Source organism: Conger conger, chromosome 4 (genome assembly GCF_963514075.1).
Source record: "Conger conger chromosome 4, fConCon1.1, whole genome shotgun sequence".
Lineage (NCBI taxonomy): Eukaryota > Metazoa > Chordata > Actinopteri > Anguilliformes > Congridae > Conger > Conger conger.
This window is the reverse complement of record NC_083763.1, coordinates 52,055,851-52,080,959: the sequence shown is the minus strand read 5'-3', so window position 1 is coordinate 52,080,959 and position 25,109 is coordinate 52,055,851. Positions and strand designations below refer to the sequence as shown.

General features: G+C 40.4%; 1 protein-coding gene across 1 annotated transcript in view; it reads right to left on the bottom strand.

Moving 5' to 3' along the window:
• Positions 1–25,109, bottom strand: part of scn5lab (sodium channel, voltage gated, type V-like, alpha b) — a 110,332-nt gene that overhangs the window by 3,035 nt on the left and 82,188 nt on the right. Inside the window, exons 17-24 of the mRNA XM_061238718.1 lie at positions 16,510–16,630; positions 12,348–12,502; positions 9,372–9,545; positions 5,391–5,513; positions 2,960–3,232; positions 1,718–1,771; positions 1,190–1,331; positions 497–597 (exon numbers count right to left, since the gene is read on the bottom strand). Coding sequence (XP_061094702.1) covers positions 497–597; positions 1,190–1,331; positions 1,718–1,771; positions 2,960–3,232; positions 5,391–5,513; positions 9,372–9,545; positions 12,348–12,502; positions 16,510–16,630 — 1,143 coding nt within the window. The remainder of the gene's footprint in view (positions 1–496; positions 598–1,189; positions 1,332–1,717; positions 1,772–2,959; positions 3,233–5,390; positions 5,514–9,371; positions 9,546–12,347; positions 12,503–16,509; positions 16,631–25,109) is intronic.

Sequence of the window (25,109 nt, the reverse complement as noted above, 5' to 3'; positions counted from 1 at the left end):
AAAGGGTTAATACTTTTATTACCTGAGACCTATATGAGAGTTCTGTGTTTAATGCATGTTCCCTCCTCATCAAATTCCCCTATGTTGACTGCATTTACTTCCTGAAACTGACATTCTAGCTCTACAATGATAATGCATGATGAAAAAAGACATTGCTGCCTCCCTACTGTTGGAGTATTTCAGAGTGCTCACATTTGCCACCTGGTAGTGGTTGTGTGAACAACACATAGTTGCTGTGGAAAAACCACTGCCTGGCAGGTCTCCAAGGGAGGGAGCACCAAATGAAACACGAAACCACTGTACATAAGATTTAACAATAAAAGTATGACAGTTTTATGTCATTTGACATAACTGTTATGCCATCTTGTCACAGCCTTATGGCGAGGGGTTGCCAAAAGCATATGGACCCAAGGCACAATCTTAAATGCAGGCCAAGCATGTAACAACCATATACTGCATGACATATACAGTACATTACATTTCTATCTGTACATACCGTTGGCCTTGGAATAGGCTTCTGAGGTTTTTTGGATCCCAGCTTCTTCATTGCATTATAGTATTTCTTTTGCTCCTCTGTCATGAAGATATCCTGTCCACCTAAGTACAAACATATCCCATCAAAATTATTTTTGGTGCATGTACAAGTGTGCACATTTAGCAGTCATGTAGACAATGTGGTCTCATTCCCAACTCGTCATTGGGTGCAGTCTAAGGCCTGTGTCTCTATACGATGCAAAATGAGTCATTTGGCATCACTTTTGGATGCTTTAGGTATCCCCATAGACAGACACACTACAAATAAACAATGTTTAACTTTAACTTTAGGAAATCAGTACATGGATATTAGATTGTAATTTTGGTTATGGTCTAGCAAGATACACTGTTCCTTTTCACCCTTGTTGTCGAAATAACATGCTTACCATTCGCATTAAATAAAGATGTTTCTACTGAAGTCTACGGGGATACAGAAGTGACGCCAAATGACTCCTTCACATATAGTGCCCAAGCAATAATATACTGTATGACGAGTTTGAAGTGAGAACAAGTTGCTGTAGGAGATCATGTGATTTCAAAATTTATTTGTCAAATTACACTGTTCAATTATTTTTACGATTTCCAGATAATATCAATAGTGAATGAAAAAATAATGCTCTTACGAGGGAATTCTGCTAATACAATTTTGAGATACTTATCTTTCTTTTTTGCTGGTTGAAATTGTCAATGATCACACCAATGAAGAGATTCAAGGTGAAGAATGACCCGAAGATGATAAAGATGACAAAGTACAGGTACATGTACAGGTTTGTCTCTTTGATAGGCTGCTCCTCCACCTGTTTTATTGGGTTATAAAGAACATCCAGATTTATCCAATAAACCATGCAATTATCTTATTGCTAAATTTATGGAAATACCTGTGTTACAGTCTTGCATGGAACTTGCTATATATAACACATATATATTAAATTAAATTACAACTAGAAGTATGCATACATTGCAAATGCAATTGGTGACAACTTGTATAGAAAGGCTAATAGACAAGTTTCTAAGTTCTGTTATTCTGTAATATTTCACAATTTGCTGCGTTTACACATTATACTAATCTGCTTGAACATTTAACATTACACTGAATCAGTTTGATGATTCAGTGTAATCCAGTATATCCAACTACATTGATCACAAATAAATGCAGAGGAATTTCGCAAAGCACTATACTTACTCCACGCGAATCCACAGCTGCGTACATGATCTCCATCCAACCTTTAAAGGTAGCCTGAAGACAAAAAAGTAGTGAATGATACCCTTACACTGTTGAACGTGATGAAGTTATCATTGAGAATGATGAATTACTTCATGAAAAAACAGGAAGAGTTGAACTAAAGGAATCAGTGCATACTGTACCCAGTTACTGTTATAAAAATATTTACAGCCTGTCCCAACTGTAGGCACACATTTTATGTCATGTGTAGTACCTGTTTTATGTTGCTTTAATTGAACAAGCAAGTAAATTATAGTTTCAATGAATAATCCTTCATTTCAGACAACAGTAACTGGGTAGGCTAGAAAGTATCAACTGAAGAAGAATTGATTATAAGAAGTGTATACTTGATTGAGAAAGGTAATTGAACTGCAACATGCATACACATTTACACTGTAACATAAATATTTTTAGTGACTCAATTAGCAGTGTATTGTTGTTCGTTGTTTTTTCCAGGTATTGTTGATTCCTGTTCAAACCAGAAGTCTACAGGATATTACAGTGATGGCTACAGAGGACTTGAGTGGACCATGCCAGGGGCCATAGCCCCTTACTGGGAAGAATTTAAATTTACCTTTCAAAGATAAGCAAAGTAGAGAAAGAGAAAGGAAAAGAGAGCAGAAAAGATTTCCAGATAATTCACTTGGACCTTTATATTTTTTCCTCTAAAGATGTCAAAATTAATCAGAGGATGAATGCAGTGGATATTAAAACTTCTGACACAAAGGCTGTGGAAATGGCATATATGGACTTCCTCAAATTGAAGCATTTTTAGTGTATGAGGTAAAAATGAATGAAAGCAGAGGATTACTTTAAGACAAGTGAAAGCTTATCAGCAGAAATCAGCACAGTTGGCCTTTTGCCTTGGTTACCGGTAATTACAGGCTTTTGTGAATGCCTGGGGGCAGACTATTTCTAGATGCAAATGAAAGGTTTGTATTGAGTGAAGCCAGAAGAAGGTGATGGAACAGAGCTAAGTGACTTGTTGCTAGGCTACTGCACCCACTAACTTACACTGAGTGCTGGCAGTCTTGCAGAGCAGACATTTTGTGTAATGGGCCTGTCATGGCTAAAAATAAAGTCCCACTGATTTGTTGATTGATTTTGGCTTTTGACAAAATCAAACATTTGACAACAGAAAAACATGAATAATGTAAAAAAAGAGTCTCCCAACTACGCAGGAGAAAGAGATGCCATACTCACCACTTGCAAGAGTGCAAGGTAGCCCGCACCCACGTTGTCGAAGTTGACTTTCACCTTGGACCAGTAGAACTGTGAGTCGTTCAATAGCAGACACTCTGTCTTGTTGTTGACCATGGAGACATTGTGTATGTACCCGGTCCTGTTGACACACCTGCCAAACTTCCCCGCAAAGAGGTTGACTCCCATGATGCTAAAAATCAGCCAGAAGATCAGACAGACCAGCAGCACGTTCATGATGGAGGGGATGGCGCCAATCAAGGCGTTTACCACCACCTGTCACCATAGAAACACAACAAACAGCACATTAGCCCCCTGTTACCTGCCTCATGTGGGCAAATGAGAATCATTTGATTGGCATAGTAACTCATGGATAATATTTTAATACACATTAGACATTTACAATCCATCTTTGAACTTTTGGTGTTATTACATTTCCAATAGCGTAAATGTCATGGACTTTGTGTAGAAGGGTTTTACAAGTATGATACAATAATGGGAAATAATTGATACAGTTAAAGGATAAGACCAGTAATTTCTTTTTTTTTCAGTCTCGTCAATATATCCCATGAAAAGACCAAAACCGATAATGTTTTTGTACAAATCTCAATTAATTCATCCTACAAACAGTTATTGTCAATCTAGTCAACGCCGATATACCAGAAGTCATAGAACTCCATTGTCGTCCAAAAAAGTATTAAAACAAGTCATAGAGACAGACTGTTGCTTTGGTCAGTATAATTCTTCATTACAAAGAACCTGGCCTTTGTACTTTTCACTGAAACAACTTTATTCTTAGGATATGTTGACAGTACTGAACAAAAATGACCAGTCTCCTATATTATCCTTTAATATCAATCTCCACTAATCAAAGCGGATCAGATAGGCAAAATGCAAAATGCAGTAAGAACACAAACTAGAACAGAGACAGAATTCTAAACACATAAATGTTTATGGCAAAGACTGGAATTCAACATACTGCAACATACAGGACCAGCTTCACAGAACAGATTCAGTGTAGTCAGGAACTAAATTGAGTTTTGTATGGAGTATCGCCATTCAAAATTGAATTTAGTCTGGGACTAGGTTTAATCTGTGTCTGTGAAACTGGCCCATATGCATCTTTTTTTCTTAATTTACATTAAAGGTGCCTATAATTCTGGAGCTGACATTATTTGCCCTCACCCAAAAAACAGGATTAACTGCAGAATGTGAATTTGAGCACTCATTGATAATGTTAATCATTTAGTGATATTCCAATCAGGGCATCTTGTTCCAATCAGGATATGATTTTTTATTTTACATTTAGGAGCAGAAAAAAAGGCCCAGAGGACTTGAGTGAGATAAAGGGAACATATTTACATTCTAGAACAGGAAATAAAAAATGCAGAGCAAAGCAAAAAGCAATGAAATGGATTCAGTTTGAATGAAATGAAAATTAATACTGTGAAGTTAGGAGGGAAATGGTGTCATGGTGTCTTCTACATCCTAGGTAAAAGCATTCCCATCAATGATCTTCTGCAGTTACACGGTGTAATGAAATAATACTGCTAGGTATTGCACACAGGAGATTCACTTGGATTTGTTTAGATGCTTTTTCCCTTATTAGTTCTTTAAAAAACAACAACACTGTGACATGGCATGCTGACTGTTAGAATTATAATACTGACAGGAATAGTTTGGAAGTTTGACTGTATGGAAGTTGATAAATGAAACCGCATAGGCAATGAAAACAGCTCCTTTAGTTATTCAAATTTATACTTTATGTGTAAAATTATTGTGCTTCATGTTGGGGGAGGGCATAAAATGGTAATCTGGGGAACTAAGAGAGTAGGCTTTGGCTCGTCACCATCAGAGAAGGAAGACTAAAGTGCGGATTTGAGGTCTTAGCATAAACTGTCATCAAACTCTTCTAATCATTGACAGTTAGTATGATATTGAGTTATTTTGCACCCAATATCAACTTTTGCACAGTGATATGCATTCACAGTTGTGGGGAATGCATACATGAACATCTAAACAATAGATGTATGATACACATTTAACCCTCCTGTTGTCATCAGGTTCAAAAATCATATGGTAAATTTAGCAACAATGAAAACCCCCAAAATTGTATTTCTCCGGCAAGAATTCTGAATTGTTCTGGGATAGTGCTATTATTAGAAAAAAGTATGATACAGTCTCTCTGGACCAGTTATTCACAGATTAATTGATGATGATGGTTATTTCTACATGGAAAACATATTCATTAAGAGTTTAAAATTCAACGGAGAGGCTTTATAACAGGGCTGGGGCTCGGGTGGGTCATTTTTGACCCTGTGACCACAGGGTGTATACATGATATGAAGACAACAGAAGGGTTAAACCACTATTCACAAGGAAAGAGAGCAATGGGAAAGTAGGAGAGAGAGGGCGAGAGAGAATAAACTCTTACCCGCATGCCTTCAAATCTGGACAGGGCTCTTAGCGGTCTGAGAGCTCTGAGGGTCCTAAGTGATTTGATGGCACCAAATTCCGAGTAACCAAGAGTGTTAGCTACAAGGCTGACTAAAGACACCTACATGGAGACATAAATTCAAGAACCACGATCATTAGATTGGCTCCATAACCAGTCAGAAAAGTTGTCAACACACTTCCTGTTAAAGTAAGAGGAAATCAAGTGGCTTCTTCAAAAGGCTGCAGGAGCACGTTCTTCCCCCTCCTTGTATCGGCTGCAAAGCAGAGCATCAATTAGTAAATGAATTCAAAAGACAAAAGTCGTGAATTAGTAAGAGGGTATTTCTTTTGCCGATGAACATATCCAGGCTGAAGAGGATTCAAATTGTAAAGCACACATGCTTATTGGTCCAATAATGTGAATCGTAAAATACGTTTTCGGTAATCGAACAAAACACGACAATTCACTCTCATCACTACAGCCTGGAAATGATTGCCCATAGCTGCTTCCCGGTCCTGTGGAAGGAAATGGGTGGTTACGTTTATCAAGAAAAATGACGGCAACAGAAGGAAAAATAATAAACGTGAACAGTTGAGAACCAACGGTGCGGCACTGTGGACAGTGTAGGCCTTACCCTAATGCCAGCAAACCGGGACACCGCTCGCAATGGCCGCAATGCCCTGAAGGTCCTGAGGACTCTCATGGCGGTAATTTGGTCAAAACTGACATAGCTTGCCAAGAGGCCAATCAGTGAGATCTGTGTAAATTAAATGATGTGTTACACTGAGAATTTCAAAAGATTTCTTGCTACAGTGGCCTCCAAAATTATTCAGACCCTATCACTTTTTTTGCAGATTTAATTTGAAATTGACAAAATTGTCTTTTTTTTCCCCCATCAATCTACACCCAATAACCAATGCAGTGTGGATTGTGGGCCCCTATACAGTATACACAGGTATGTGCTTTTCTAAATCATGTACAATTAATTAATTCACATGCGGACTCCAATCAAGTTCGAGAAACATCTCAAGGATAATTAAAGCAAACACCTGATCGCAATTTGGAGTGCCACAGCAAAGGGTCAAAATATTTATGTAACAATTTTTTTAATACATTTCCAAATATTTAAAATGTTTTCACTTCATCATTATGGGTTATTGAATGTCGGAAGTTGGGTAAAAATAGTCATTTTATCCACAATAAAGTGAGCAAAAAAGTGAAGGGGTCTGAATACTTTCTGAAGCCACTGTATATACTTCTATGACAACTGAAATCGCACATGAAAGTTACACTAAATGGAAAATACGAAACTGACCATCTTACCATGGCAGAGTAAAATGCTGACAGAACTTTGTGGTGGCAGGTTATATGCCTTCAGAATGCAATGGGCCTCATGCAAGAACCACGTACAAACAGGAAATCGTACAAACAGATTTCTTCTTAAATCTCTTAAAATTAGTGATTTAAGAGAATTTGGCTTTTCCTGAAGTAGGAACAACATTAGTCCCGACCTGTCTTATGAGTCATGTAAACAAGAGCCTTGCAGTGCATGTCAGCGCAACTTGCCTGGCACACCGAATCGGATCTCAAATATTCAGAAATGTATTTCAGTGGATTGTTTAGGAGAAGTTCATCAAAAGCCCGCCATATTATTATATTTTGCCAAAAACTAAGGAACCACTGTCTATCCGATCAGGTATTAGTCATCCCTTGTTCTTAGTTAGTCCCATTAGCCATCTATCCAACAGAACCCACCTCCAGTGCCGTGTATACTGTATTATAACAGACATCTTCATTTAGGACAGTTGTCTGAATTAAGGTGCATTTGCTGAATCTGACGTGGCACACCCATATGAGGCCTTCATTAAAAACAGTAATTTATGATAAGAATATGATTATAAAGAAAATGTTCTTGAATGAGGCCCATTGCTCCTGCTATATAGTCAGTTCATAAAAAAACTAACTAAAAATTAACTTCTGCTGCTGAATCTGTGAATGAGGCTAACAGGAAACTCTTGGGGCTGTTTATCACTTCCTTCAGCTCCCATTGGAGTGTTGTCTCTTGAATGTGGCAGTCACTTTGCAGTTGCTTAATTGGCCTCATTAAGGTTATACAATTGATAATTTTAGCCCATTAGCACATGTGACCATGTTTTCATGTCTATGAGGACAATGTATGGATTGATTGTTCACAATGTTTTCTCGATTAAAATTTTCTTCCAGTTTGGAGTGGTCAACAGAAGCTAGGCCAATTCAGTTCACTGAGACACCATGTCAATTCTGGGGAGTACTGAAAATCAAATGGCTTCCTCAAAGTACACAATTGACGTGAAGAATAGCTGGTGAGCAATGAAATGAGGACAATCGCATCAACACTCCCACCCTGGGGAACGCTAATAATGTGCTACCCTCTCTGCAGGCCCCAGTTAGCTGTAGTGTAGCAGGTTAGCTCGGCTCGTTCGCTTGTATGCACGCTGAAGTGCAGCGAAAGCGAAGGCTTGTAGCAGGTTACCAGGCAACGCTCCCTGATAACGTAACCCTAAAATTCAAAAGAACGGTATTGCCCTTGGCTGGAGGCTATTTAATCTTTAGCTGACTGGTAACGCGTTCGTCCAACAAATATTTGGACAAGTGAGAAGCCGGGATTCAAATCCCAAAATCTCAAAAGACACAGTGGGACAGTCAATAAAGTGGTTTCAGTATAATGTTCTTGATTACATCTGTAGGTAGACACACCACTTATTTGCTATACTATTTTAATCCAGATATTGTGAAACGGTACTTGACAATATACAGCATATCCAAGCCTACATTAGAGCTGAATTACATTTTTGACAGGGCACAATCAAACAACAATTAAAGTCCTACTTTATGTTATTTTTATATTTTCAAAGGATAATCTAACTTTTAATTGTGGTAAGTGGTTTCATACTTGACACACAGTGACATTAAATAAGATAGAAGTGCCAAATTCTAATTACTCTGCAGAATGAGATCATCTTCCCCCTCATCTAACCACAAGTAGTTTATCAGGCTCTTTGAAAACGCTGGCTTTATGTTCACACAAAGGCCTGAACAATGTACAGTTCAGACACATACATGCATTCAAGCAGGAACTGTAGAGAACAGAAATTTCATTACAAAAGCCTGAACATTGCTCAGAAGCAAAAGTTATGGCCATTAACTGCTTAACAAGTGTACAGTTTTCCCATTACCTACACTAACTTGAAAGGGCAGGGCATGAAATGTACACAGTCAAATGTATTACTGAAGTAGCGACTGAATAGGGACCTCTCAATTACACTCACAAAAGATGCCAAATCACTCAGACAGGCACAGACATAGGCTGTTTGTAACATTCATACGCATCACCCATTGTAATTGATATTGCTATACATGTGAGATTAAACTCAATGACAGCCTCGAAATTCCCATGAAAGTGAGTTGCCATACATATCATTAGATTTGAGTTATTTTGGAAACATTTATAGGCATTCCACTCTATTTATTTATTTATGAAGTGTTGGGGTTTCTGTCTGGTGCCCTAATTTTATTTACCTAGTGAAAAATCCTTGTGAAATTCACAGGAAGAAGCACATTCAGAGATGTATCATCAAAATCGCTGGTTAGCGTTTGCCATAGGGCTTTGGGAGTTTTATAGGCACAAACAAATACGTACGTAGACTGAAGTTTAAAGACAAAGGCAACTACTGTAGATTGTTTCTTGTCAGAAACAAGCCTTTCCTACCACTGTACTGTACCTACAGTTTCATGTGCTTCCTAACAGTACATTTTAATTGTTAAGGAAGTCGAAGATAATGAAGGCAGTTAAAATCAGGTTCCTCGGCAGTTAGTCATACAGGCAAATGCTCCTTGACCTTACCAGTGCTTCATCCAATGAATCTACAGTATGTAAGGTCACCACATTTCAAAATGCTTTTTGTGAATCATTGGAGAAAAAGAAAATGGTATACTTACATCAACAATTAAAAAATCTAGCCAGCACCAGTAATTGGTGAAGTACTTCTTAAAGCCATAGGCTGTCCACTTCAGGAGCATTTCCAGAATAAAGATGTAAGTGAAGATCTTGTCCGCAAACTCCAGCACAACTTTTACCACTTTTCTTTGTTCGATGTAAATGTCTTCAAAAGCCTGCGAACAAAGAGATATTTACCAGATCATTTACAAAGACCAACTTACAAAGATACTATTTTTACATGTAAATCATATTGCACAGCTGGATATTTTTACTGAAGCAAATCAGGTAACATATGTGGCTTAATGGCAGTGGTGCCACGGATGGCTGTGTGTATGCTGGTTTATTTATATAATTAGTTCAATTATTTGCTGAATTGGAGCTGTAGGTTTGCACATAATGTATATACAGTAAAATGAAATGTGTTATTTGTGTTGTCTAAATAACAACTGATGCATATATTATGTGATTTCATGCAGTTAAATGCATATGGCTGAATGGATAATTGGAATCAGTTAAGACAATTGGTTGAATTATTTTGTTGAAATGAAAACCAGCAAACACATGGCCATGAGTTTGAGAGCTTAAAGAGACAATGGCAGCCCCCAGCTGAGTTACAAGCCCAGTTCCCAAATCATTCAGCTATATGGCTACCCTTAAAGAAAGACACAGAAGATGGCTGAATATTGTTTTTGTCTGAAACCTGGCATGACCGGCTCCATGATTTTCACAAATAGAGAAACAGTCTGAGCACCACAAACTACAAGCCATTGGGCTCTAGCATTTCAACATACTTAATTGTTAGTCCAGAAAAATACACCCCTCCTGTCCATCATAAATGGATATATAATTGTCATGAATATTCATCCCAGGGTTGTCAACAAAACAAAAAGTCTGAAAACTTGGGATATAGAGGCAGTTACAGCCATTTTGACTATTGTCGCTTAAGACGATGTTAACTTTTTACTATATAAGTTATAAACATAATAATATCCATCCATCCATCCATTATCTGAACTCGCTTATCCTGATCAGGGTCGCAGGGGGGCTGGAGCCTATCCCAGCATACATTGGGCGAAAGGCAGGAATACACCCTGGACAGGTCGCCAGTCTATCGTAGGGCACACACACCATTCACTCACACAGTCATACCTACGGGCAATTTAGACTCCCCAATCAGCCAAACGTGCATGTCTTTGGACTGTGGGAGGAAACCGGAGTACCCGGAGGAAACCCACGCAGACACGGGGAGAACATGCAAACTCCGCACAGAGAGGCCCCGGCCGACGGGGATTCGAACCCAGGACCTCCTTGCTGTGAGGCGGCAGTGCTACCTACTGCACCATCCGTGCCGCCTACATAATAATATAATATATACAAATAATTATCAATACACTTGAGGTTATGTAATTATTTGTTGCTGCATCTGTGTGTAGGATGCTGCACAGGTGGCTGGCCCATACATATTTGTCACATCACAACACATTTGAACGATTTTACTTTCAGTGAATTGTTTCATCACTTCACCATTAAAAATACACCATAAGCAAGTGTACATAATAATATGAGTTATAGAATTTATTTGCAGGGAATAAACTATGTTTAAAAAACAAGTCGAAAATAAACCAGGTACTGTAAATGGCGATGAAAATGAAAACGGTGATCCTTTAAAAATTCAAAAGGCTTTCCTGAGCCCGTGCTACAGCAAGCGTGCCGCTTCCAAAGCCTTCCCCGGTGAAACGCGCCGACCGTCGACCCCCTGCTCCGGTCTGCTGGATTTACATGATGCTGTCCTTGTATTTCTGCTACATGGGCAATGCTTCCTGCCCACTGCCCAAATGGGAAATGCTCACTGCGACATATATCTGCTCGGACAGAAAGGGATGGAGGGAGCGCAGGTAGCAGCTGAAGCTCTCCTGTTCAGCCCCGGGTTGATCGAATACTAATTAGGATTAGAGTCGAGAAGCGTTGGCCAATCATTGACCCGACTCCTCTCAGCTGCGCGCGAGTGCACCAAAGCCTGAACGCAAAGCCCCTGACAGACCCCGCGCTCATGTGTTAACCCTTTACGCAGCATTTCCTGCACAGTACTTCTTGATTTCCTCAGTCAGATTTATGTTATTTATTTGTGTTGTACAATCTTTTGAGACCCTTCTGTAGCTGTGAATGGAGCATTGGTTTAATTATTAGTTATCGAGGAGACTGCAGTTAATTCTTCTCTGAGACTTGACAGCACTGTACTGTAGGTCTCAATCAAATGTTTTTTTTTCCTACATAGACCTGACTGTTCTAAACCTTAACACTGACATTAATTACAAAGAAGGAATATTATAATTCTCCCAATGCCGATAATACCCTGTAGGTAGTGGGAGGTGAACAGCTGGATATTTACTGTAAGTGGACCCTTGAAACTCAGATTGAAATGGTTTTTCTTTCCTTTTTCATACTGCACATAATTAAAAAAAATGGTTTTGCTCCATGTTTGGCCTTCTATATTCATAACTATATGTATTTCTTAGAATAAGCAATAGTGTGGCAGCAATGTTAAAACATTGACAAAATATATTGGTAATTTCAAACTTTCACTTACCTCAGTATCTAAAATTAGATGTTTCTCACATATTTTTCATATTTATGAATAGAAGGCTAGTCATTTGGGAGACGACAATTGACAAGTGTCAACATTTCTATATTGCAATAATTTTGTGTAAATTCAAACTGTTGGAGTCAATTTGACCCCAGACATAGAAGCAGTTATAAAACAAATTGGATGACAAAAACATGTTACGTTTCACTTTCATTGAGCGTCCCTTATGTTTAGAGAAATACTGTATAGAGCTCAGGGAAGCCAAAATTGCAGGGTCTCAAGAGGTTAAAACATAATATCTGGGTTAAGGGCCAGCTGGTTCCCCGAGTTATGCCAGGCAGTGGACAGTGTGGCAGAGGTCATAGGTCAGAGGTCAGAGACGGAGGCTCACCAGAGCACCGCTGCTCAGCAGGATCATGAAGATGATGAAGGTCTCGAACCAGCTATGCTCCACGATCTGATAGCAGGTCTTACGGAAGCGCCACCAGATCTGACCCAATCCCCGCGTGGTGTTGATGTCACAGCACTTGCAGTAACGGACACAAGCTGTCATGGATAAAACACGCGTTAATCCCACCTGATTGTCTACCAGCATTCCCACACTGATACTGTTGTACTGGGTCATTGCCCACCACCTGGGCATCCCATGTACTCAATGACTGCAATATTGCAAAGTTGAAGCTGATGGTCACACACTCTTATACAGGTCATCACAAATGCATATCACATGAGCTGCATTACTGTACCGATATTAAAGTCATACATCCCATGTAATTACATTTTGTACATTTTTAGACAATTATTTTGACATAGTGCAATAAAACATTTTCATGTGAAAATACCAGCCAAGTGGAATTCAAGGCCTGTGGCAATACAGATCATACAGTCTTCTATAGTGTGTATAATGTAATCGGAGGATGAAAATTCACACACAATCATAAAGCACAGCCAAACACAGACAGACACAGACACAGACACACACGTACAGCTTCCCTCATGATAATCTCCCATGAAACCCAATGGAGCAGCACTGAACCAACAGCTCAGGAGACCCCCTTCCAGACATACCTTACCCCCTCGTCCTAATCCATCTTTATCCCTTATAATGACATGTTCTTGGATAATCTCAACAGAAGCCCCCAGTATCAATTACTCTTTAAAAGCTTTCCTTCATACCTCCATAACAATGGAGCCCTGGTACTAAATCACATTACAACTTTCAATGGTTATCTAACTGTGTCCATTACTGGGATTTCAGCTCCTCCAAATTTACTTATTGCCTGACAACCTGATAATGGGATTATGGTAACAGGGTATGCGCAACCCAATTTGTAATGACACGGTACAGCTTTTCTTTGAAAGCCATGGACAGACACTTCAGCACACTGGCGCCTATGTTGGTGAGCAATTAACAGCTATTAAGCAGACATCAAGAGAGGCAATGATTACGGCAATGTGTTATAATGGTCTCATCAGGATTGCTTAACCACACAGGAAACCCACCGCGGTGAAATAATTTTATACATTTACGTACAGTGTACCGAGGGCAAGTCTACTTGCCGTTCATGACATATATCAAATGCACCTTCCCAAAGATATTTCATTTATCTCTGTCTAAAGGTTTTATTTCCTTACAGATCCAGGTGCTTTTTAAAAATATACCCGTAAAGACTTCCATTTCATTTTTCATTCTAGAACAATCTGTTCTGTCTGAAGGAGTATAGTACAAAATCTTCAGATGCGGCACCTTTTTGCAGGGGCAAAGCTAGACATCACGCATTTCTCTTCACAACTATTTTAATTGCAGTTAAGAAGTTAGAAGTTAGAGTCTGATTTTGCAAGTTTTGCGAGTGCGAAGTAAGAAAGGTACTAACACATGGGTCCCAAGTGGCTCAATCACAAAAAGGCTTTATTTTTCTAACAGGTCTTGGTGTCAAATTGTCTCTCTGGGCTGGTTTTGCTCATATCTATTTCTGAAGTTGAGCAATTACTGACTCAATAAAATAAATAAAAAATTGGCCGTCATTTTTACAAGGGATTATTTTCAATCTGGTGCACAAAATAGGGGCACAGATATAGCAAGCGACGAATAAAAGAATAGCCAGCAAACATTCCTTGGAACGAACCATCTCAAGTCATAAAATTACTGCACACCTTTTCTCTGGTAGTGCAGTTGCGTGTATGGTACACCAAATTGTACTTTGTGATTGAAACATATCGATTTTTTTCCTGGTACTTGCAATGGTTTAAATGCTGGAAATGGATTGCAGCCCCTTGCAGATTTCATCTCAGCCTGCTTTTAACTCATGTGTAATATAACTTACAGTAAGCCAGCTACCCATTTTGTTTCCCAACATATGCGTAAGCTTTGTTTTGTTTTTTTCAAACTGGACAAGTCTTATCATGGTTCTGCAGCTTAGTGGCCCATTGTGGTCCATTCCCAAATCATGCATCAATATTTATGACAAATGTATAATGTTTTCCCTCCAAGAATGAGAAGGCTCGTAGCAGGTTACCCCGACAATGCTTCCTGATGACGAAACCCTTAAACCCTATTGTACATTGCCCTATGGAGTTACCGGCCACAGTTAGCACTGGCATGGTCCGGATTCAATCCAAGGCTGTCTGGCTCATCCATGCATTGCAGCATCATTCCTTAACTGAGTGAGACATGCAGCAGCCTTTGTTTTCATTCTTTTGTCCTCGTATGGACAGGAAAATTCTGCCATCTTTATGTTTTTTGATTGCTTTAAAATGCGTCAGCATTTTGAAAGGAGCAGTTTACAGAGGTCAGCAGCGTAACTAATTCACTTTCTTATGGCATGTTAGCGGCTAAAGCGGTCCGACAGCAGCCATAAATTTGACTATGAAAAACATCCTATCGACCCTTTGGCGCTTTGAGGCTACATTGTGGAATAATTTTCCCTTTTGAAACAACCGGCACTAAGTGAGACTTTTCCGAAGCCTAACAGAATTGCATTGCAGCACCATTCGGTGTTTTGTAGTTATGTAACCTGCAGCCGTGTACAGTATGTAAGAACGGATTATGTGCGCGCTTGTTACTTCTGTTCAGTCCGGGCATGTGGCAGTTTGGGGGGGAAACGTGAGCTGTCAGCAGCATTAAATCGGTGCAGTTAGTTTCCCTTGTAATGCATTTTAGCAGCACCGTGCTCGCCTCACCAGCTGTACTCATGACAGGACAGACCTACGCTGCAGAAACGGAGGGTGCAAACAAACCCAACTCAACACAACTATCGTATCTCCCTCCTGGAAGTCTGCTATCACCACAATCAGCGCTGGGTGTTTACTACGACAAGCAACAAAAAGCCTCTGCTTATTAAACCATCAAATGTGCACATAATACCATGGTGAGGCTGCAGCTATGCATTCTGCTATGTTTGATCTACTGTATGTTTTTCTTCAAATCAAGCCGTTTTTTCTTATGGACACAATTCTTTGAAAAGAGTACATAATAATAATAATAATAATGGAATAAATCCAACTGTAATGTATATACATTCTTTGACACACTATTTAGCATTGAGTAATAGTAAAATACTAGTTCAACATATTTAAAAAAACGATAATAAATACATTCATGCATTAAATTAAGTCCTTTATACAGTATATAGTTCTTGATATGGGAGGAATGTCCTCTACTAGGACCATGAGGATTCCTTCCCCCAAGGAATGTTGCTTATAAAAACAAGGCTGTAGAAACCAAGTATTTAAAATGATCACTAGACCTTTAAGCATGAGAGTCTGTAATAAAACCCTGTTAATTTCCACAAACAGCCAAGCAGTTACAGCATCATCACATTCAAGCTTCCTTTCATTAAGCCAGCATATTACAGGCCTTCTGGGGATCGGTTCATTCACCATTCTACTAAACTGGTGTAGACACACTGGGCCTCATTTATCAACATAAAATACATACAAAAACACCAGTTGTCATCCCAAGATCAACACAGAATTTAGTAGGTTGTTAGCGACACATCTAGTGTCCCACGTCCATTTAGTGCTCGACCACTCATGGTCAGCAAATGGTCAGTACCCTGCTGAAAAAAACAAGTTCAAGCTAGGTTTTGAAACAGCTGGTAGCTGGTTGACCAGTTCAGACCAGCTCCCGGCTTGACATGGTTTGACCAGCTCAAGCTATGTTTTGAAACAGCTGATAGCTGGGTCATAAAGATTGGATGGGATATCCAGGACTGCATGAAAGGTATTAAACCATAGGCTGGATATAAATGTTTTATGTCCACAAATACTACAATGAAATTAGTATTAGGCCACACAGTTATTGACTGAGGATAATGACATAGATGATACAACTTAACATTAATTTGTTCACTAGTCACTAATGAGGATTTACAAATTATGTAGAGTACTGTATATTAAAAGATTACATTATGGAGGAAGACTCTCCAATCAGAAAGCATGGTAAGAGACAATGCTCAGACAGACCAGCATGCTGTCTGCCCGATGCTTCGCATGTTGTGATGACACAGGACAACCCCAGCATTCCCTGCCAGTGACTGAGGAAGAGTACTTACAGTCAGGGAAGCAGTTCTCAGGGTCCATGGCCTCTTCCGCCATCTCGGAGTACTCGTCCTCCTCTTCTCCTGGCTTTCGGAGGTCCACTGTGCTGCCCTCTGATAGACTGATCACATCTTTCTGCAGAAGGAGGAAAAACTCAGACTTTCACAATGACCCAAAGGCAAAATGACACTATTATAAGCATATGTCTTCATTTTGAGGGATTCACTCACTATTTCTTACAGTATACATATTTATAGGGGACCGCAAGGCTGTTTAAATAGGCTAACTGCAATTACATAAAAGCCGGCAAACACAAGCATAAACTAATTAAAGCCCAGATGAGAAACATTGATAATGTGCTCACTTACTTTTTAATTAAATCTTTTTTTTGACATTTGAATATCTTGTCTTTTATGACCAATTATACACCAATTTGAGCATGAATACATTTACAGTCCTTGAATAATATCCCCAAGATGCAAATATTATTCAAAAGGGAAGATTTATCATTGAAAGTACATGTTCTTCAAATGAAAAATGAAATGATATGAAATCCAAAGTAATACATATGTATTGGCCTACTTTTGCCATTGCCCTATGTTACCCATAAAGCCATTACCATATGTTACGATATCATTTAATCTTTTGCATTTCAAGCTGTAATCTGTGGCACACAATTCAATCAGTATAGGTATGGCAGGAAATTACTCTCGATACAGGAATGATGATCTAGAAAAATGCAATAAAAATACAGAAATGTGTTGCTTAGAGGACCTGCTGACACAGGACTTCACAATACATTTGTCACAGTTCAAAGCCCAGAAGTGATACACACATCAAAAAGCAAATGAATTTATGACACATGAATTTACACATTTACAAGACAGAATTAAGTCCTCAAGGCTACAATGATAAACAAATATTATTTAACTGCGCTAGGCTTCTACTTCATCTTCAAAGACCTAGCTGATTTCTTTGTTGAGGCTCACGAGTCAGTTCTGACCGTAGACCGTATAAAATGGTTCAGTATGCCCCAACACCTCCTTCTGAGTTTGTGCAACACACTGGAGCCAGAACTCAGAAGATCCACATGCAGTTCCTGTCCAATTCCAGAACATGTTCAGGTGCTTTCTGTCCTTAGCTTCTTGGGGACTGGCACAGGACACATCCTAGCTAATTTCAGACAGCTCTCATATAATTTTATAACTTTTCAAACGTTTAATGTCAAACCATATTTTAACCTGTTTCATAGTATGTGGAACTCGAGACAGAGTTTACAATATCTTCCCAGGCTTCCAAAACACATCGGAAGCACCCCATTTTACTTGGATTTCCAAAAAATAAAATGTTATACAAGGAGAAGTATATAAACAAAACCTTTTCCTTGACAAAATTATATAATCAGTGGAAATCCGATACTCATAAAAATAAATTGTCAAAATGCATTTTGTTTGCTATAGACACATTTATTGGCTAGGCTATATCGTTTTAGTTATCATAATAGTCATCATTCTATGTGTGATGTTACCTTAGGAATGGATGGTTTTAGGAAGAGGCACAAAAGCAAAATAACTACTTAACATCACACTGACCAATCAATCTGGCTTCACCAAAGACTGAACAACATTCTGGAACCAGATTTCTGCCACTAGCCTACAGTGCGATACATTTTGAGGCCAGATCTCATGAAGAGTACCAAGAGGTTAAGACACTAAAGGGTGAGATGACCTCCCCTTGCATGGCTAGGGGAGGCGTGGAAGGGCTAGGGGAAGCGCTTCAGAGAATCTGGAGATATGCCGTCACCATGACCAAGCCAACCAGGAGGAAGTGACACGTGCACATGTGGTCTCTGAGTCACCATAGAAGAAATCAAGGGGCAACTACCACATCATCACATTTCAGGTTCAATCATTTTTCCTTCAAAGAACAACGTTTGCAGAATACGCTGGCAAAAATGACAAACAAAACTTTTCTGTTTTAAATTTTGCTGAATTTCTCCTGTGCTTCTATAATGGGCCATGGAAACTGATGAATGTCAGCACAAAAAAAACCTGCCGCAATTATGGTGTCCAAATTGCAAAGGATATACTGGACTCAGCATTAAAAAAGCAGACTGACAAATACAAAAAGTATAATTTGTGTGACTCAAGCCAGTCTGAGCCCTGAACAGACACGGCTGTTAATGTCCTATCGATGTAAGAAGTCCTTACATAGACTTTACTGATGTGAGACTTACTTGCTGAATTTGCCTCTCCCGTTTAAGAGCAACAGGAGAGCTTGTTCTGATATGGGGCCAGGAAACATATCGATGTCCGTTGAAGGTTAAGGACCTTCCTTGAAACACCCACGGAAGCCGACTCATACCAGGTAACAGTTCCCCCTCGACTATGCCAGGGCTTTGTTCCACAAACATGAGATCTGGTCAAGTGTTTCTAGGTCCATCACACGGCAAAAAAACTGTCTTAAGTGTTTTAGTCTTGTAATGAGAGTTTTCCATTCAAGTACAGCATATTAGCTTGTTAGCGTTTTACTTGAAAATGTTCTTAGCCCGTCGGCAAATCTTAAATTGAGTCAAGCTGTCTCACCTCATTGGCAATATTTTTGTCTTATTTAGCAAAAAAGTCGTAGAAATAAGATTTTAAGTCTATATTTAAGACTAAAATACTTGCTGAGGTTGACTTTAGCTTTTTTACAGTGAACTCTACTGTTTCCAGCCTGCCCAGCCAGGTAAAGAGCTTGTGTCCCAAGGCTCCCTGTCTTAACTCAGATTACCGACGATAAAAAATAACTCCTGACAGGTGAACTTGAACAGCGAGGGCATCGCGGTTCAATTAGTCCTGTTACAGGACACTGAGGTCGTAGTGCACAGAGAGGGTAGCCAGCACATTCCTGCACTGAAGGACAACGCTCTACACGGCACAGCTGAGGGAACTCCTGCTTAACAGAACCTTCACGGTTCGTTCCGCGCTGGATGGATTCCCTCTGACAGCGAGGTGGAGACCTCCCCTGCCAGCGCTCCCAGCCGTCCGTGTTGTTGCGGTGCGGTCGCCGTGGTGTCGCCCCCCCCCATTCTCACTCCTGCGTTCTATTTCGGTTCCCGCTCCTAAAAGCGGACCGCGGATAAAACTTGTCGTCCTTTTCCCGTGGGCTTCGCCGATGTGCCGCTTACTGACTGAAGAGGCACCTCTTCACACTGCACTCCTCCCCACCCCTGCCTACCTCCCCGTAATTTCTAATTGGCTACGTAAGCTGTTAATTGTAGTGTTCGCGCTTGTGTATACTTGTCTTATTACTGCTAGTGTTAAAGTTGCTAAGACAGTTGAATTGAAACTTTTTTTTGTTTGTCTCATCACATTAAACCAATTGGACTGCCAAATGCCTATAATGTAATGTCATGTGTGTGCACGTGCATATATGCATGTCTGTGGGAGAGGGCCTTTTGTCCCTACTTAAAAATCGGGTGGCCTCAGGAATCTGAGGGTGCACTTGTGCCCACTCAACCCCCCTCCTGTACTGGTCCGGAGGGCACCCACTTCATCGGGGCTCCAGGCTGTCAGGCCTAGCATGCCTGGCAACCTTAGAGGCCACAGCTACCAGCAGATGCACAGATCCCGGTAGTGTTGCGGATTCCAGAGGCATTTACCACCACAAATACACTATAAATACCCCCCGCAGGGAAGGGGATACAAAGCCACATTCATCCGCCATCAACAACATGAAATAAGACCCCTGTATGCCATAGGTACTGCCAGATGAACTCCAGCACTTTTAGGCCATGGCTTAAGCATTGTATGCACGTGACTGTAGGACCTTCCCACTGCCAGAAAAATCTTTGTAAAAAGCTCTGTAGCAGAAATTCTCTCAAGCATCTTACAGCCCAGTGGACTGTGACCGACCGGGACGTTTGGTGGTTCAAGCCTCAGTGTAGCCACAACAAGACCAGAGCAGCTGTTGGGCTCTTGAGCAAGGCCCTTAACCCCACATTGCACCAGGGGAGGATTGGCCCCTGCCTAGCTGAATCAACTTTAAGACAGCTTGGATAAAGGCGTCAGCTAAGTAACTATAATCTAAAGCTCCAGTCTAATAGTTAATGTACTTCCATACTGATGACCACAAAGTGTAAAATTACTTGGAAGGCTGTCTGAGATTTATTGCGACTGAATAACAGGCATAATGCGCATACTGTACTGTATCATATGATACAGTGATTGCTAATGTGCAGTCAATAAAGAGGAAACTAATAGGCAGGAAACTCCATACAAATAATTAAATTAGAGCTGTTCATTTTATTTCCCTTGAATAGCATGCAAGCAATTCAGGATATGAATACTCACTTCAGGTTCTATTACAACATAATAGAATATAGCTTTTAAATAAATGGTTTGTGGTCTTATCATTTTTTTTCACATTACAAAATAGTGCAGTATTTACCGCATCCAGAGTATTTAACTTAATTATGTGCTCATTGTCTCTCAAGACATATCAATGACTTAAAGATCCAATAATCTCATCTGCTCACAGTCCACTTTTTAAATGCTTTTCTTTGAAAGCCTTTATAGTGCATTTGACAGAAAGAAGCTGGTTAATGGAATGATTCATCTCTGGTATACAACTGTGGTACAGTATATTCCTTGTAATGATTAAATAGATTTTCTAAAACTGAACTTATCGTTAAAATTCACTAATGTGGGAATGACAACATGGACCACTATTATTAGAAAGCTTTTGGATTACTTGTTAATTCGATATTTAGATAACTGCCATGCTAGCAAGGTTGAGAACATGTCATATACTATTCAATAGATGCTCACTTTATACCGTATGTAGGTATGATTTCAGCATCTTCTATGGCAAACTCTGGTAATATTGTCACTCTGTTTGATTGGTGACAACCATTACATTTACCAGGCTCAGCCAATGAAAAGATGAAAAAAATATACACAATTTGTATAAACAGAACAGCACATTATCGGTAGCATTACCATAACCTGATTGACAATGCTTTCAGCATTTTCATTTTAAAACCTGTCCCAAAAACCAGAAATAATTTCCGTCAATATGTATTTCAGCTGACATTAAACCTTTTGTCTATTTTGCTTGCTTACGCAATCAATGTCCTGTCAGAAACGGTAAAAACCGTCGACTCAGCGTGGCGAGCCGCTCCGGTCCGCCACCGCTGCAGCGCTAACCCACGCTCCCCGGAGGTTTCTGCCCATTTCACTGCCGGTTGCGGTTCTAATGCAATTTTGATTCGATTTTCTTTTCAGGTCCCGTAATGGAACAACATTTATCACGGCCGAGATTAGGGCGGGGCTGGAAAGAAAATACGATTTTACAGGTGTCGTGACAATCCCGTAAGGGAGCTGTGTAATCCCGGGGCGTGGGGGGGAGAAGGACCAGCAGGAGGATTACTTGTCTCTTTTGCCGGGACTCTCCTGTTGAACTGCAGCGTAACTTCCCGTTTAGCCACGCGCTTGTCTTAATGTGATTAGACTGACTAGATGTCCGGTTAGTGTGATAACCCCCCCAGGGCTTCTGTAAACCTGAGCTAAAGTCATTATGCTGGAAGCCGGCTTTACGGTTCATTAACCCAGGGAACCTCTGACTGTGAAATGTCTTTGCTGTTGGGGCAGCCTGTAGTCTAGTGGCTAAGGGGCATGACTGGGACCAGGAAGGTTGGTGGCTGAAGTCCCAGTGTATCCACGAAAATATCCGCAAAACTGTTGGGCCCAGAGCAAGGCCCAGAACCCCACATTTCTCCTGCTTTGGATAAAAACATCAGCTAAATAACTGTAATGTAACTAGCCATAGTACATACATACAGCAGTGCCACCAGGGACTTTGGGCTCCATGAAAAGATGGGTCAAATGTTCTTAGTCCTTGGAATTGTCCTAACCCCCCACATCTGTTTTTGGCACCCCTGGCTAAATATCACTGATTCCAGTTTTTTCCCAGCCTCTGATGTATTTTGCATAGAGCAGCTTTAATAGATGATATACAGTATGTGAGGTGGGATGACCAATGCCCAGGCAGTGTACAAAAACAAATCAAATTTCATATTCCACACCCTACATCCGCAGAATCTAACACATTCCCAAAACCATAGTTAAAATCTTACCAAATGAATTACATGAGATGGGTCACCACACAATATTTATACAATGTATCAGCATTGTCCAGAACTTGAACAGGAAAGCCAATACCTTCAATGTCCTACTTGATATGCCCAGGTTCTAGGGAGACGCTTCTTTTCATTTCCTGAATGCTCACCCCAAGACAAAGATGTTGAGGCGAGGGACTAACGCCAACTGACATGGCCATTTCTCCAGGCTGCGAGTCCCAGACAGACAAAATCTCACTCTGAGTAACACAGCTGACCTTAAACCCATGCACCACCTTTCCGGCAATAATAACAGCCCGTTCTGTTTATGAGTGCAATGAACTGCAAGGTGTCACCTTCAGCAACCTCCAGTCATAAAATAAAATCACAGTTTTTCTGCTGTACATGATATTTTCAGTGTGCACCCGAAGCCTTTTTAAATATGTAAAATCAGCTGTTCTGGATAATAGATTTTTACATTTTGTTTTAGTCCCACAATCCACCTTGACAGGAAACCTGCCATTGCTATACAATTGCTATGCAAGAAAAGTTTATAAATATCGCAAAATTTACAATAAAGAATGTTGACCTTCTCACTGTCAACAATATGAACAGCAGCTCTCTATACAGTGGAGAGCATAACAAGCCTCAGACAGAGGATCCCAAAACAATCAAATTATCAAACTGCTAGCACACTTTAAACCTTGTAATTAGGGGTGACAAAGCCAGCTCCTGGAGGACCATACAGCACGATTAAGTAAAGGAAAGTATTATAGTAATTAGGTAAAAGAGGCTCATCGTTCGCATTAATATGGCACGGCATTAGCATTGCCATTAACTTTTCTAATAGTTTCCGGAATGGCTCAGGCTCTGGAGGAAAGGTCTCCTGTCATCATGTCCCTCTGGTGGCAGCTTCAGGCACTACAACAGCACTCTGGTGTCAAATTTCTGCTATAATGACCTGTCATTGACAGGGCAAAAAACAATGCACAGAATGGGTACCTCAGAACCATTCCATCCTCTAGTGACCCTGACTACTGTATAGATATGGAGATGACCCCCCTCTCCCTCCTTGCCCACCCACATCTCCTTAAGCCTGAACCCACCCACACGTGACTTGCTGACAGGCAGATTGCCTGAGTTGATGGGGGAGCGTCAAAGGTGAAATATTCCATTCATCTATGGCAGTCATGAATTCCATCAATGTTGTAGCTGTAGAAAATATGTCACAGCACAGAATAGCAACATACTGCGCCAAAGCTGCCAACCACACGTGACTTTAAGGTGTTGTGAAAGGGGTGAGATCTCATTCAGCCTTGTCAAACAAATAAACAAATAAATGAATACATAAATAACTACTACTACTACTACTACTACTAATAATAATAATAATAAAAATGCATGTAGCGTAGTGGCTAAGGTACAGTATATGCTGGGACCTGGAAGGTTGGTGGTTCAAGTCCTGGTGTAGCCGCACAGCTGTTGGGTCCTTGAGCAAGGCCCTTAACCCCCACATTGCTCCAGAGAGATTGTCTCCTGCTTAGTTTAATCAACTGTAAGTCGCTTTGGATAAAAGTGTGATCTAAATAACAAAAAAAAAATCATTCTAAATAAAATAAATAAATGATATGAATAAATTAAATGGTTTAAAATGAAGTCACAAGCTACAACATACTGCTACATCATTCGGTAAAATGTAACGGCCCCTACGACCATAACGGCCCGTTGCTGAGTTTAAAGGAAGAAGCCGTTTTCCGAGAGCCGAGCTTCCTACTCTGGCTATTTCCGCTCCTCTGGTAAACACATCTTGTGCCCTGCAGTGGAAGGAGGGGAGGAAGGGATGGCAGGGGGATAATCTGTTATGCGGGGATCTCTGCGGCCAGCTATGGCCTGCTGCTAGGACCCTGCCTTATCGCCAGGCCAGCTGATTGCGAGAGACAGAAGCACGGGAGGGGAGGACCGGGGGATGGAAAAACAAGAGTCAGAGAAAGTCAGAAAGGACAGAGTGCGATGGATGGAGGGAGGAGGGCCGCGGACGGAACCGCTGACCTGCGAGCGGACCGCCTGGTGATGCGCCTAGTGCCTCGGCCTCCGTTGATTATTTTAGTTTTATTATTTATAGTTTTTCAAAGTAAGAACCTCCAATGTGGATTCAGTGTCTGATTTCGCCTTCTGCAGGAATTCCCGCATAGCAACGTGTCAATCAAAGGCTCAGCCACAGATTAAAAGACTCGACGAGTCGAGTCCTCCTTGTTTGTTGTGACACGTCTGTGTCACAAACTATGACACATCACAAACCAAGCCGTATTGATACCGCTCCAATTCATCAGAGAAATTAGCCTTTGGGAGTAAAAGTGTGTGTGTGTCTCTGTGTGTGTGCATGTGTGTGTGTATGAGTGCGTGTGTGCATGTGTGTGAGAGAGAGTGTGCGGCATGTGTGTGTATGTGTGAGAGTGTGCGTGTGAGTGAGAGAGAGTGAGTATGCATGTGTGTGTATGTGTGAGAGTGTGCGTG